The sequence below is a fragment of the Salvelinus alpinus genome, chromosome 29 (assembly GCF_045679555.1).
Source record: "Salvelinus alpinus chromosome 29, SLU_Salpinus.1, whole genome shotgun sequence".
Taxonomy (NCBI): domain Eukaryota; kingdom Metazoa; phylum Chordata; class Actinopteri; order Salmoniformes; family Salmonidae; genus Salvelinus; species Salvelinus alpinus.
This window is the reverse complement of record NC_092114.1, coordinates 24765377-24780917: the sequence shown is the minus strand read 5'-3', so window position 1 is coordinate 24780917 and position 15541 is coordinate 24765377. Positions and strand designations below refer to the sequence as shown.

At 43.0% G+C, this 15541-nt stretch overlaps 1 protein-coding gene across 2 annotated transcripts in view; it reads left to right on the top strand.

Moving 5' to 3' along the window:
* The window catches only part of LOC139559367 (CUB and sushi domain-containing protein 3-like), a 700638-nt gene that overhangs the window by 472342 nt on the left and 212755 nt on the right, over positions 1–15541 (top strand). For both annotated transcript variants that reach the window (XM_071375335.1, XM_071375334.1), the window contains exons 24-25: positions 5369–5560; positions 13199–13325. In XM_071375335.1, the coding sequence (XP_071231436.1) occupies positions 5369–5560; positions 13199–13325 (319 nt within the window). The remainder of the gene's footprint in view (positions 1–5368; positions 5561–13198; positions 13326–15541) is intronic.

The following is a 15541-nucleotide window of genomic DNA, read 5'->3' as shown; positions in this document are numbered from 1 at the left end:
GCTGTGTAATTATGATGCTGTGTGATGATGAGTGCGAAGGAAAACAATTATGAGAAGATAATAACAGGAAGTGTCCCTCACAGAGAGCCGGCCCACGCTCCTCATGTACCGACCAAAAGTTCCAGACACATCTCCAAATTAACCAAGTGCTTATTCCTAATTGTTCTGCCTGCTTAGTACAGGCCCCATCCCTGCCTGCGGGCCCAGTGGGATCCTCCAGTCAAATTTTCAGCCGTATTGACTCATTATAACGACCGCCCTAACTTTCTCTCTGAGCCTCTAAAGACATACATGCAACGCAGGCAGCACAGAAATAATAGGAAACAGCAGACCGGGATGGTCATTGCACTAATGACCCAAAAAAGAAGAGAGGTGTGTGTGGTCAAATCATATGCCTCCATGCCTGTGTGCTTGTGTCCACCCTAGCAAAGGTAAAGTTTGTGTTAACATCACAGACCTGGTTTCAAAACGTGTTTCAAAGCTGAGCTTGATTGACCTCGCCAGAGGTAATGGATGGAACCAATTGAGTAGCCCCAAAAAGTGTAAGCCCCGGCCATGTGGAACTTTAGGCAGGCTCAAGCGAATGCTCCAATCCTATTTGAACCCAGGTTTGTGCCAAAGGGGGCGGTGTTGCAATCTACATGCAAAGATAGCCTGCAGAGTTCTGTATTACTATCCAAATCTGTACCCAAACAATTCGAGCTTCTACTTCTAAAAATTCAACTTTCCTGAAACAAGTCTCTCACTGTTGCCGCTTGCTATAGACCACCCTCTGCCCGCAGCTGTGCCCTCGACACCATATGTGAATTGATTGCCCCCCATCTATCGTCTGAGCTCGTGCTACTAGGTGACCTAAACTGGGACATGCTTAACACCCCGGCCATCCTACAATCTAAGCTTGATGCCCTCAATCTCACACAAATGATCAATGAACCTACCAGGTACAACCCCAAATCCGTAAACACGGGCACCCTCATAGATATCATCCTAACTAACTCGCCCTCCAAATACACCTCTGCTGTTTTCAATCAAGATCTCAGCGATCACTGCCTCATTGCCTGCATCCGTAATGGGTCTGCGACCAAACGACCACCCATCATCACTGTCAAACGCTCCCTAAAACACTTCTGCGAGCAGGCCTTACTAATCGACCTGGCCGGGGTATCCTGGAATGACATTGACCTCATCCCGTCAATAGATGATGCCTGGTTATTCTTTAACTTCTACTTGCTACGCATCCCGGATCCGGGAGCACCCCCATCAGTAAAAAAAAGCTGACTAGCATAGCCTAGCATAGCGCCACAAGTAAATACTAGCATCTAAATATCATTAAATCACAAGTCCAAGACACCAGATGAAAGATACAGATCTTGTGAATCCAGCCTTCATTTCTGATTTTTTAAATGTTTTACAGGGAAGACACAATATGTAAATCTATTAGCTAACCACGATAGCAAAAGACACAACTTTTTTTTCTCCACCATTTTTTTCCTGCATAGGTAGCTATCACAATTTCGACCAAATAAAGATATAAATAGCCACTAACCAAGAAACAACTTCATCAAATGACAGGCTGATAACATATTTATTGTATAGCATATGTTTTGTTAGAAAAATGTGCATATTTCAGGTATAAATCACAGTTCTACATTGCAGCTGCAATCTGAAATAGCGTCGATGCAGCCAGAATAATTACAGAGACCAACGTCAAATACCTAATTACTCATCATAAATCATTTCTGAAAATACACAGCGTACAGCAAATGAAAGCCCAACATCTTGTGAATCCAGCCAATATGTCAGAGCTTCCATCAGAATACGAGCTTCCATCAGAATCTTGGGCAAGTGGTCCTTTGTCCAGAATCATCGTTGCTCGGTTGTAGATTGCCGTCTTCAACTTAGGAATTAGCAGCAAACATTAGCCATGTGGCGAAGACGTGCCCAAATGTTCAAAACGCAATACTAAGGAAATTCCGAAAATTGCAATATACTCGCATAAACTGATATAACTCGGTTTAAAATAACTTCGTTATGATGTTTCTAACACCTATATCGAATTAAATTACAGACGGATATATCTAAGGCCGATAACTGAGCATTTCAAAATGCCATCCTGAGGTCTTGCTTTGCGTCATGACGAACGTCAAAAAGAGAGCTCCCTCCGTTCCTTGGAGCTTTATAAGGTCTGAGATCTACGTAGAAACTCCATTCCAATTCTCATTGGTTACTGACATCCAGGGGAAGGCGCGTGCAGTTCATGTCGACCCATAGGATACATACAGAGCTTTAAACTGATCTGAGAACAGAGCCTCGTTTTCAGACCTTCGCAGTTCCTGTCATGAATTTCGCTGCAGAAAGAGTTCTGTTTCACCCACAGACATAATTCAAACGGTTTTAGAAACTAGAGATTGTTTTCTATCCAATAGTAATAATAATATGCATATTGTACGAGCAAGAATTGAGTACGAGGCAGTTTAATTTGGGAACGATAAATGGTAACGTTGAAACAGCACCCCCTATATTGTGAAAAGGTTAAAAGTGCCTTCCTCACCATCTTAAATAAGCATGCCCCATTCCATTTTTTTTACTAGGAATAGATATAGTCCATGGTTCACTCCAGACCTGTCTGCCCTTGACCAGCACAAAAACATCCTGTGGCGTTGTGCATTAGCATCGAATAGCCCCTGTGATATGCAACTTTTCAGGGAAGTTAGGAACAAATATACACAGGCAGTTAGGAAAGCTAAGGATAGCTTTTTCAAACAGAAATTTGCATCCTGTAGTACAAACTCAAAAAAGTTCTGGGACACTGTAAAGTCCATGGAGAATAAGAGCACCTCCTCCCAGCTGCCCACTGCTCTGAGGCTAGGAAACACTGTTACCACCGATATATCCACTATAATTGAGAATTTCAATAAGCATTTCTCTACGGCTGGCCATGCTTTCCACCTGGCTACCCCTACCCCGGTCAACTGCCCGGCACCCTCCACAGCAACCCGCCAAAGCCCCCACCATGTCTCCTTCACCCAAATCCAGATAGCTGATGTTTTGAAAGAGCTGCAAAATCTAGACCCGTACAAATCAGCCGGGCTAGACAATCTGGACCCTCTCTTTCTAAAATGATCTGCCGAAATTGTTGCAACCCCTATTACTAGCCTGTTCAGCTTCTCTTTTGTATCGTCTGAGATTCCCAAAGATTGGAAAGCTGCCACGGTCATCCCCCTCTTCAAAGGGGGTGACACTCTAGACCCAAACTGCTACAGACCTATATCTATCCTACCCTATCTTTCTAAGGTCTTCGAAAGCCAAGTTAACAAACAGATTACCGACTATTTTGAATCCCACCGTACCTTCTCCGCTATGCAATCTGGTTTCAGAGCTGGTCATGGGTGCACCTCAGCCACGCTCAAGGTCCTAAACGACATCATAACCGCCATCGATAAGAGACATTACTGTGTAGCCGTATTCATCGACCTGGCCAAGGCTTTCAACTCTGTCAATCACCGTATTCTTATTGGCAGACCCCATAGCCTTGGTTTCTCAAATGATTGCCTCGCCTGGTTTACCAACTACTTCTCTGATAGAGTTCAGTGTGTCAAATCGGAGGGCCTGTTGTCCGGACCTCTGGCAGTCTCTATGGGGGTGCCACAGGGTTCAATTCTCGGGCCGACTCTCTTCTCTGTATACATCAATGATGTCGCTCTTGCTGCTGGTGATTCTCTGATCCACCTCTATGCAGACGACATCATTCTGTATACTGAGGCCCTTCTTTGGACACTGTGTTAACTAACCTCCAGACGAGCTTCAATGCCATAAAACACTCCTTCCGTTGACTCCAACTGCTCTTAAATGCAAGTAAAAGGAAATGCATGCTATACAATCGATCACTGTCCGCACCTGCCCGCCCGTCCAGCATCACTACTCTGGACGGCTCTGACTTAGAATACGTGGACAACTACAATACCTAGGTGTCTGGTTAGACTGTAAACTCTCCTTCCAGACTCACTTTAAGCATCTCCAATCCAAAATTAAATCTAGAATCGGATTCCTATATCGCAACAAAGCATCCTTCACTCATGTTGCCAAACATACCCTCGTAAAACTGACCATCCTACCGATCCTCGACTTCGGCGATGTCATCTATAAAATAGCCTCCAACACTCTACTCAACAAATTGGATGCAGTCTATCACAGTGTCATCCGTTTTGTCACCAAAGCCCCATACACTACCCGCCACTGCAACCTGTACGCTCTCTTTGGTTGGCCCTCGCTTCATACTTGTCGCCAAACCCACTGGCTACAGGTGATCTACAAGTCTCTGCTAGGTAAAGCCCCGCCTTATCTCAGCTCACTGGTCACCATAGCAGCACCCACTCGTAGCACGCGCTCCAGCAGGTATATCTCACTGGTCACCCCCAAAGCCAACCTGCTTTGGTCGCCTTTCCTTCCAGTTCTCGGCTGCCAATGACTGGAACGAACTGCAAAAATCACTGAAGCTGGAGACTCATATCTCCCTCACTGGCTTTAAGCACCAGCTGTCAGAGCAGCTCACAGATCACTGCACCTATACATAGCCCATCTGTAAACAGCCCATCTATCTACCTCATCCCCATACTGTATATATTTATTTATCTTGCTCCTTTGCACCCCAGTATCTCTACTTGCACATTCATCTTCTGCACATCTACCATTCCAGTGTTTAATTGCTATATTGTAATTACTTCGCCACCATGGCCTATTTATTGCCTTAACTCCCTTATCTTACCTCATTTCCACTCACTGTATATAGACTTTTTGTTTTCTTTTTTCTACTGTATGTTTTGTTTATTCCATGTGTAACTCTGTGTTGTCGTATGTGTCGAATTGTTATGTTTTATCTTGACCAGGTCGCAGTTGCAAATGAGAACTTGTTCTCAACTAGCCTACCTGGTTAAATAAAGGTGAAATAAAATGTAAAAAATAAATTGGGACCTTGTCCTACACTGCCAAAAGGAAGATGAGCCTCTGAGCCTGTTTCCTCTTCATGTGTCTTGTGTCTTCTTTCTAGGGAGTCTTTCCTGACCACTGTGCTTCTGCTTATTCGTTGGAGTCTACACTCTTGGAAAAAAGGGTTCGAAAGGGTTCTTTGTAGAGGGATAGGATTCTACAAAGAACCATTTTAATTACAAATAATTTGTAGACTGCAAATTGACCGCAAGAAGCACAAACAGGTATAATGTTTGGGGGACAAACCAAAGAACCCTACAGGGTTCTATTTATAACCTTTTTCTGAGTGTAAGTCGGGTTACTATAGAGCCCTTTTTGACAACTGCCCATGAGAAAGGGGCTTTATAAATAAATTTGATTGATTGCCCCCCCTTTCTTCCAGGCTTTGAGCTTTCCCACTGCGAGGACCCCGGGGTGCCCCAGTTTGGCTTCAAGGTCAACGACCAGGGACACTTCTCTGGAAGCACCATCACCTATAGGTGCAACCCTGGCTACACCCTGCACGGCAGCGGAATTCTCAAGTGTATGACCGGAGAGAGACGTGCCTGGGACAACGTCCTGCCCTCTTGCATCGGTAAGGGAACTAAGTAAAAAGGACTGTGCACGTGTGCATATACAAGCACACACAGACATACTGTATGCACACACTACCAACCCACACTGGTAAACTCCTATGGTCAGGAACAACTGACATCTATCTATTTTCAACTAATATTAGCCCACAGTGCTTCTCCCAGGTAACCTAGCAGTAGTACAGTACTCCAGCACAACCCAAGCCCCTCCTCTTCTCTCTTTATGTCAAGTTAACCACAGAAGAAAAAGTAACCACAGGTCCCTCCCATTTGTCACAATGATCTAAGCTGCAGCCAATGTGCCTCACCAGCTGCATACTGTATTAACCAGGCTAGGGGAGTGCAGACCAGACCAGGCAGAGCTCCTGCATGTCATTGATATGCAGCAGGAGAACAACCTGCACTGCAGGCTGCAGCTATGTAATATCCATTAATCAAGAGGGTTTAATTCAGCCTTATGTTGCACTATGTCCTCTTAATTGAACTTTGTCTAAAAATGTGCAGTGCTTTGCATTTCTTAAAGTGAATACAAATGTATTTGTTTTTTCCTTTACTTTTGAATGAGTAATGTCTTGGAGAGATTGGTGTATGTGAGAGTTGGATTAAACTAGCCAATACAGATTGGAGATATCTTCAATCTCCGAGGTAGATTGTACAGATGACATTGAAGTTCTTGGTTGAAAGTGGGAATTTGTCCTCATTGGAGAAGGCACATGATGAGTATTGTGATAGCTATCGTTAGTTCCTTGATTATACTGATTGATCCTAATTAGATTCAAAGAAGGGTGCCCTTAGTGACTTCAAATCAGATTGGATCTCACTATGATTCAGTTTGAACTCCATCCTGTCAGTCTCTTTTATGAGGAAGAGATACAATGTACACTAGGACCAGCCTTTACAGCAACAACAAAATGTACAATTTGGAGTTTTACATGTGAAAACATGAATGGCCCCACATGAAATAGCTGTTTTCACATGTGAAACCATATTTTCACTTGTATTACATTTATAGTTCACATGTTAACGTCACCTTTTCACATGTGAGGAGAAAAACATGTTTTTTGCAGTTGTGAATTGCAGTTGCACATGTGAAAATTTCACATTTCAATGTGAAAATCAAACACATGTGAAAAAAAATTTGTAAGAAAACTCCACATGCGAAAATTTTACTTTTGGCCTCCCGAGTGGCACAGCGGTCTAAGTCACTGCATCGCAGTGCTAGAGGTGTAAATACAGACCCGGGTTTGATCCCAGGCTGTGTCGCAGGGAGACCCGTGTGGCGGCGCACAATTGGCACAGCATCGTCCGGGTTAGGGAAGGGTTTGTGCGGCCAGGATGTCCTTGTCCCATCGCGATCTAGACTTCTAGTGGCAGGCCAGTCGCATGCACACTGACTTAGGTCGCCAGTTTGTATTTGTATTTATTATGGATCCACATTACTCTTCCTGGGGTACGGCAAAATTAAGGCAGTTATACACTTTTAAAAACATTACAATACATTTATTGCAAAATTCACAACACACTATGTATGAGCCCTCAGGCCCATACTCCACTACCACATATCTACAACACAAAATCCATGTGTACATGTGTGTATAGTGTGTATGTTATCATTTGTGTGTATGCATGTGTCTGTGCCTATGTTTGTGTTGCTTCACAGTCCCCGCTGTTTTTTATCATCTACTGCTTGCATCAGTTACCTGATGTGGAATAGAGTTCCATGTAGTCATGGCTCTATGTAGTACTGTGAGCCTCCCATAGTCTGTTCTCGACTTGGGGACTGTGAAGAGACCAGTTGTACAGTGTTTCCTCCGACACATTGGTGCGGATGGCTTCCGGGTTAAGCGAGCAGTGTGTCAAGAAGCAGTGTGTCAAGAAGCTTGGCAGGGTCATGTTTCGGAGGACGCATGGCTCTCAACCTTCGCATCTCCCGAGTCTGTACGGGAGTTGCAGCGATGGGACAAGACTGTAACTACCAATTGGATATCACGAAATTGGGGTGAAAAAGGGGGGAGAAAAATGTCACTTTCATATGTGGAATTGCAAGTTCCCAAGTGAAAAACTAATTTGCAGTTTCACATGTAAGAAATCTCCACGTGAAAGTTAGACTTAGTTTCTGGATTTAAAAACGAATGCGAATTAAAAACGAATGAAAATATGACCATAGCAATTACATTTTTTAAACACAATACTAGCCCTCCCAAAGAACTTCCCATATGGATACATATTATAGGCAAGCATATGAGCACATAGTAGTTTTATATACAGTATATAGCTTCCTGGATGTAATATAAAGACTGTAAGTAGTTCAATATTATGCGGATTATTCCAGCCAACATCAATAATAAATACGTAATCATCTGACAGATATACAGTGGTGTAAAGTAACTAAGTAAAAATACTTTTTGGGGGTATCTGTACTTAACTATTTATATTTTTGACAACTTTTACTTTTACTCCACTACATTCCGAAAGAAAATCTGTACTTTCCCTGACATCCAAAAGTACTCGTTACATTTTGAATGCTCAGGTAGGACAGCAATATGGTCCAATTCACGTACCTATCAATATCAATGCATTATTACCCCTACTGCCTCTGATATGGCGGACTTACCAAACACAAATCCTGTGTTTGTAAATTATGTCTCAGTGTTGGAGTGAGCCCCTGGATGATTGTAAATAAAAATTTGAGCATTTACTTTTACTTTTAACTTTTACTCATGTTGAGTACTTTTCCCACCACTGTATTTAATTGCATTTAAAATCAGATACTTTTAGGTGTTTACTCAAGTAGTAAGTGACTTTCACTTTAACTTGAGACAATTTCTATTAAGGTATCTTTACTTTACTCAAGTATGACAATTGAGTACCTTTTCCACTACTGCAGATTTGAAAATACTCTTATCTTCATATCTCCTTATCTCCTTATATTTTAAAGTGGAGTCAGTCATTTTGAATGACCTTTGCAGGAAGTGTGCTTTAGAAATTGGATTACCTACCTTGAAGCAACCTAACTTTTCATATTTCCACCTTTTATTATAACAGATGAAATATTTAGCTATGTTTGATTCTGGTCCGCAGGTGTAGGAGGAGGTGTGAAGAGAGAGCATGCATCCCAATGGCACTCAACTCCCTATGTAGTGCACTACTTTTGACCAGGACCCATAGGGCTCTTGTCAAAAGCAATGCACGATATAGGGAGAGGGTGTCATTTGGGATGCAGGTTTGACAGACAGAGTAGAGCATGTGGTTTCTCAGCCAAGATAAGTAATATCCTCTGAGAGGGAACGTAATGCTTTTGAGAGCAAATGCTAAATCAGCACTTTGCTCTGCACTTCCTCAAGTCTAAGTGATAGTGAAGTGTTTTTTATATAGCAAGAGATCAAACTCGGAAAACTGTAAGGTTCTATCAAACTTTATTTAAAGTCCATTTACAATTGCAGCACACATTACAGTAATACAATACAGTACAATTAAAGAAATAAAAGCAAACAAGAGGCAAGGGTTCTATTTGATCAAAAGTCCTGGGCCCATGTCCACAAAGCATCCACAAAACATCTCACCAAGTCTGGAACCCTCAGGACCCCGAACAGCTTCTACCTCCAAGCCATAAGACTGCTAAATAGTTAGTTAAATAGTTACTAAATAGCTACCTGGCCTGTCTGCATTGACACTTTTTGCTCTAAGGTTTTTGTCTCATCACATACACTGCTGCTACTGTTTATTATCTGTCGCTTTATTCCTGGTTATATGTACATATCTACCTCAATTTCCTTGTAACCCTGCACATCGGTACTAGTACTAGTACCCTTTTCTTTCTGCATTGTTGGGAAAGTGAGCCTTTCACTGTTAGTCTATACCTGTTGTTTACGGATCATGTGACTAATAACATTTCATTTGATTGAATGTTTGCCTTGTGAGGAATGAGCTCCACAGGATGTTGGTTTAGAGCATTGGTTTAGAGCATACAAGCATTTCACTACACCCGCAATAATATCTGCTAAACATGTGAATGCGACCAATAAAATGTTATTTGATTTAGAGGGAGGAGGCTTTTTTCTCCCTCCCTCCCTCCCTCCCTCCCTCCCTCCCTCCCTCCCTCCCTCCCTTATCTAAAAATGTTTAGTGTTAATGTTGAGTATTAATCAACTAGCGATCTGCATTTTGTGAGTTAGGCTTCATTGAACTAAGGGTGAGAGATTGAGAGGGAAAGAGAGAGAGAGAGAGAGAGAGAGGACTAAGAGTGAGAGATTGAGAGAGAAAGAGAGATTGAGAGAGAGAGGACTAGGGGTGAGAGATTGAGAGGGAAAGAGAGATTGAGAGAGACAGGACTAAGGGTGAGAGATTGAGAGGGAAAGAGAGAGAGAGGGAGAGAAAGAGCGATTGAGAGAGAGATGACTAAGGGTGAGAGATTGAGAGGGAAAGAGAGAGAGAGGGAGAGAGAGCGATTGAGAGAGAGAGGACTAAGGGTGAGAGATTAAGAGGGAAAGAGAGATTGAGAGAGAGAGGACTAAGGGTGAGAGATTGAGAGTGAAAGAGAGATTGAGAGAGAGAGGACTAAGGGTGAGAGATTGAGAGGGAAAGAGAGAGAGAGAGAGAGAGAGAGAGATGACTAAGGGTGAGAGATTGAGAGGGAAAGAGAGAGAGGGAGAGAAAGAGAGATTGAGAGAGAGATGACTAGGGGTGAGAGATTGAGAGGGAAAGAGAGATTGAGAGAGACAGGACTAAGGGTGAGAGACAGAGGGAAAGAGATATTGAGAGAGAGGGGACTAAGGTTGAGAGATTGAGAGAGAGAACTAAGGGTGAGAGATTGTGAGGGAAAAATAGATTGAGAGAGAGAGACCTAAGGGTGAGAGATTGAGAGGGAGAGAGATTGAGAGAGAGAGGACTAGGGGTGAGAGATTGAGAGGGAAAGAGAGATTGAGAGAGAGAGGACTAAGGGTGAGAGATTGAGAGGGAAAGAGCAATTGAGAGAGAGAGGACTAAGGGTGAGAGATTGAGAGGGAAAGAGAGAGAGAGAGAGAGAGAGAGAGAGAGGGGACTAAGGGTGAGAGATTGAGAGAGAGAGAGAGAGAGCGAGAGAGAGAGAGAGAGAGAGAGAGAGAGAGAGAGAGAGAGAGAGAGAGAGAGAGAGAGAGAGAGAGAGAGAGAGAGAGAGAGAGAGAGAGAGAGAGAGAGAGAGAGAGAGAGAGAGAGAGAGAGAGAGAGGACTAAGGGTGAGAGATTGAGAGGGAAAGAGAGAGAGAGAGAGAGAGAGAGAGAGAGATAGCGAGATGACTAAGGGTGAGAGATTGAGAGGGAGAGAAAGAGAGATTGAGAGAGAGATGACTAAGGGTGAGCGATTGAGAGGGAAAGAGAGAGAGAGGGAGAGAAAGAGCGATTGAGAGAGAGAGGACTAAGGGTGAGAGATTGAGAGGGAAAGAGAGATTGAGAGAGAGAGAAATAAGAGTGAGAGATTGAGAGGGAAAGAGAGAGAGAGGGAGAGAAAGAGCGATTGAGAGAGAGATGACTAAGGGTGAGAGATTGAGAGGGAAAGAGAGAGAGAGAGAGAAAGAGCGATTGAGAGAGAGAGGACTAAGGGTGAGAGATTGAGAGGGAAAGAGAGAGAGAGGGAGAGAAAGAGAGATTGAGAGAGAGAGGACTAAGAGTGAGATATTGAGAGGGAGGACTACGGGTGAGAGATTGAGAGGGAAAGAGAGACTGAGAGAGAGATGACTAGGGGTGAGAGATTGAGATTGAGAGAGAGAGAGAGAGAGAGAGAGAGAGAGAGAGAGAGAGAGAGAGAGAGAGAGAGAGAGAGAGAGAGAGGGAGAGAGGGAGAGGGAGAGAGAGAGAGAGAGAGAGAGAGAGAGAGAGAGAGAGAGAGAGAGAGAGAGAGAGAGAGAGAGAGAGAGAGAGAGGACTAAGAGTGAGATATTGAAAGAGAAAGAGCGATTGAGAGAGAGATGACTAAGGGTGAGAGATTGAGAAGGAAAGAGAGATTGAGAGAGAGGGGACTAATGTTGAGAGATTGAGAGAGATTGAGAGAGAGGGGACTACGGGTGATAGATTGAGAGAGACAGAGAGAGATGGGCATTTAAAGTTGGTTAATCAAGTGATAGTGGAGGTAGACTGATAATGGGCGGGTTATGTAAGCCTCAGCGGCCCTGGAAGCAGTCAGCAGGAAGCATTCAGCAAGAAAAGCATCAGCAAGAGAAGCAGTTAGCAGGCCTCATGTTCAGCGTTGGGCTCGTTTCCCGTGTGATTGATGTCCCGCAGCAGAACAAAACATGCCAGGCGGCAGGCGCACTGCAGCACTCCGGGTTTTGGTGGCACCGAGACTGACACTGCCACACAACCACCACGGCACTGCCATCCTGTCAGGGAAGGTTTTGGGCTGGCTGCTTATTGCTCTGACAGTATTGTATCCCAGATGGCACCCTATTTCCTATGTAGTGCACTATAGGGTGCCATTTGGGACATTGCCCAGGAATCTGCAAACACTCTCGGGCGCGTTATTGTTTTATTGAGATGATTCGCATGGCTTGGCTTCACATTCTCAAGAGGAGCAGTAGACGTGTTACATTTGTTTGCAGCCACCCACTAATTATTTCCTGTCAGCTGTGTACGTGTGTGTGTACATTTGTGTTGTGTACATGTGTGTGTATGGGTGTGCACTATAGGCCCTTGTCAAAAGTAGTGTACTATATAGGGAATAGGATGCCATTTGGGACATTTGGGACGCAGACCAAGAATCTGCAAACACTCTCGGGCGTTATTGACAGTGGTGGAAAAATAGGGTACCTATTGTCATACCTGAGTAAAAGTAAAGATACCTTAATAGAAAATTACTCAAGTGAAAGTGAAAGTCACTCAGTAAAATACTACTTCAGTAAGTCTGAAAGTATTTGGTTTTAAATATACTTAAGTATAAAAAGTAAAAGTGTAAATCATTTCAAATTCCTTTTATTAAGCAAAGCAGATGCCACCATTTTCTTGTTTTTAAGTTATGTGTAACCAGGTGCACACTCTAACACGCATACATAATTTATAAGCGAAGTATGTGTGTTTAGTGAGTCTGCCAGATCACAGGCAGTAGGTGACCAGGGATGTTCTCTTGATAAGTGCATGCATTACTCTTGACACTTTTGGGTGTCAGAGAAAATGTATAGAATAAAAAGTACATTATTTTCTACAGGAATGTAGTGAAGTAAATGTTGTCAAAAATATAAATAATAAAGTTGAAGTACAGATATCCCAAAAAACGACTTATGTAGTACTTAAAAGTATTTTTGCTTAAGTACTTTACACCATTGGTTATTGATTCATTGAGATGATTCACATGGCTCTGCTTCACATTTTCAAGAGGAGCGGTAGACTTGTTACATTTCTTTGCCTGCCACCCACTAATTATTTCCCCTTATCTGTGTATACGTGTGTGTACATGTGTGTTTGTGTACGCGTGTGGGCATGTTCTTGTGTGTGAGCAAGCGTGCATACATGCATGCGCCTGTGTCCCTGTCCCTGCATGCATCTTTTGAATGTGTCACTGCAAAACTCAGCTGTGATACCCTTTCACAGTATCTTCTTCAATGTATCTCCATAGCAACAGATACATGTATATCTTGTTTTCATTATATTTCTATTGTTTCACCTTACAGCTGAATGTGGAGGAAAGTTCACAGGCGAGTCGTCTGGACGCATCCTGTCCCCTGGATACCCATTCCCCTACGACAACAACCTCCGTTGCACCTGGATTATCGAGGTGGACTCTGGCAACATCGTTAGGTACTGATCAATTAGTATTCATCAAGAATCCTCCTTTTCAAGTATTCTCCTATCATGTCTCATCTCTGTGCATTTCAACAGCCAAGCCAAGGCCAACTCTTGTAATATATGCCTAACAAAAGTACAAGGCTACAGCTCTCTCTCACACACTCTCACACACTCTCACACACACACGCACGCACGCACGCACAAGCATCCAGTCAAGAAGGTAGACATTCTCCAGTGCACCAGTACCCTGTTTTACACTATTAGAAACAAAAAACAATGTTTTAAGTGAGAAGTAAGCATTGATCTAAAGCCAAAATTCACGTGATCCAGCACACAGCTTTGACCTACTACAATAGCTATGTTGGTCTATTATACTTCAAACAATGTGTAGGCTGGTTGCTTAGGATTCAAACCTTCTCAAACAGCCTAATTCATACTCTTAGAGAAGGTGCTCCCACAATAATATGTTTTGTACTGCATACAAGGTAAAGTATTGGAATTATTCACACACCCCGCTAAGCCATTATCACATGCCACTACTTTTTCAAGCTTTTTTTATTTTATGAAAGGCATCTTTGCTTTTATACTTATAAGACAATCAGGCTTGATTGAGTGATGTGTTTTATCTTGTAGTAATTTATGTGCTACCTGCCGGTTGTTCATTGCCGTTTAAATTCTAATTTATTTAATCCTTTATTTTAGCAATATATGTCACTGAGAAAAATATATATTTCATAATCACATCCTTTTTTGGTCAGTAGGTGGGCAACCTACCAACAGGTGATGGTGTGTTGGACACAGTCACTCATACAGATCGAGAGGTCTAAAGAATCTGTCTGCATTCCTGATTTCTGTAACTATTAGATTAACTGTGTAATATTGACATAATGTCAAAACCACTTGATTTGCAAACATGGTCCTGTTTTATCAATTGCTGTGCTGACCAATTCTTGTTCATTACCTTTGTCAAATTAATATGTAGCTGAAAGTTATGTTTCTATTTGTATTTATTTTTGCAGTAAAGATGGTGAGACACATTTAGGCCTATATCTATAACACAGGAGATTGGTGGCAACTTAATTGGGGAGAATGGGCTCTTGGTAATGACTGGAGAGGAGTAAGTGGAATGGTATCAAATACATCAAACACATGGTTTCCATGGTTTCCAGGTGTTTGATGACAGTCCATTTGCTCTGTTCCAGACATTATTATGTGCCGCTCTCCCCTCAGCAGCCTCCTGTGATCTAAAAATACATACGGCATAATGATAGATATACAGTGCATTCGGAAGTATTCAAAACCCTTGACTTTTTTCACATTTTGTTACGTTACATCCTTTTTCTAAAATGTATTAAATAATTTTTATCCCTCATCAAACTACACACAATACCCCATAATGACAAAGCAAAAACGTTTTTTTGATAAAAAATAAAAAATGTATTACAAATAAAAAACTGAAATATAACATTTACATAAGTATTCAGACCCAGTACTTTGTTAAAGCACCTTTGGCAGCGATTACAGCCTTGAGTCTTCTTGGGTATGACGCTACAATCTTGGCACACCTGTATTCTCTGCAGATCCTGTCAAGCTCTGTCAGGTTGGATGGGGAGTGTTGCTGCGCAGCTATTTTCAGGTCTCCCCAGAGATGTTCGGGTTCAAGTCCGTGCTCTGGCTGGGCCACTCAAGGACATTCAGAGACTTGTCCCGAAGCCACTACTGCATTATCTTGGCTGTGTGCTTAGGGTTGTTCTCCTGTTGGAAGGTGAACCTTTGCCCCAGTCTGAGGTCCTGAGCGCTCTGGGGCAGGTTTTCATCAAGGATCTCTCTGTACTTTGCTCCTTTCAGCATGATGCTGCCACCACCATGTTTCACCGAAGGGATGGTGCCTGGTTTCCTCCAGACGTGACGCTTGGCATTAAGGCCAAAGAGTTCAATCTTGTTTCTCATGGTCTGAGAGTCTTTAGGTGCCTTTTTGGCAAACTCCAAGCTGGCTGTCATGTGCCTTTTACTGAAGAGTGGCTTCCGTCTGGCCATTCTACCATAAAGGCCTGATTTGTGGAGTGTTGCAGAGATGGTTGTCCTTCTGGAAGGTTCTCCCATCTCCACAGAGGAGCTCTGGAACTCTGTCAGAGTGACCATCGGGTTCTTGGTCACCTCCCTGACCAAGGCCCTTCTCCCCCGATGGCTCAGTTTGGCCGGGTGGACAGTTCTTGGAAGAGTCTTGG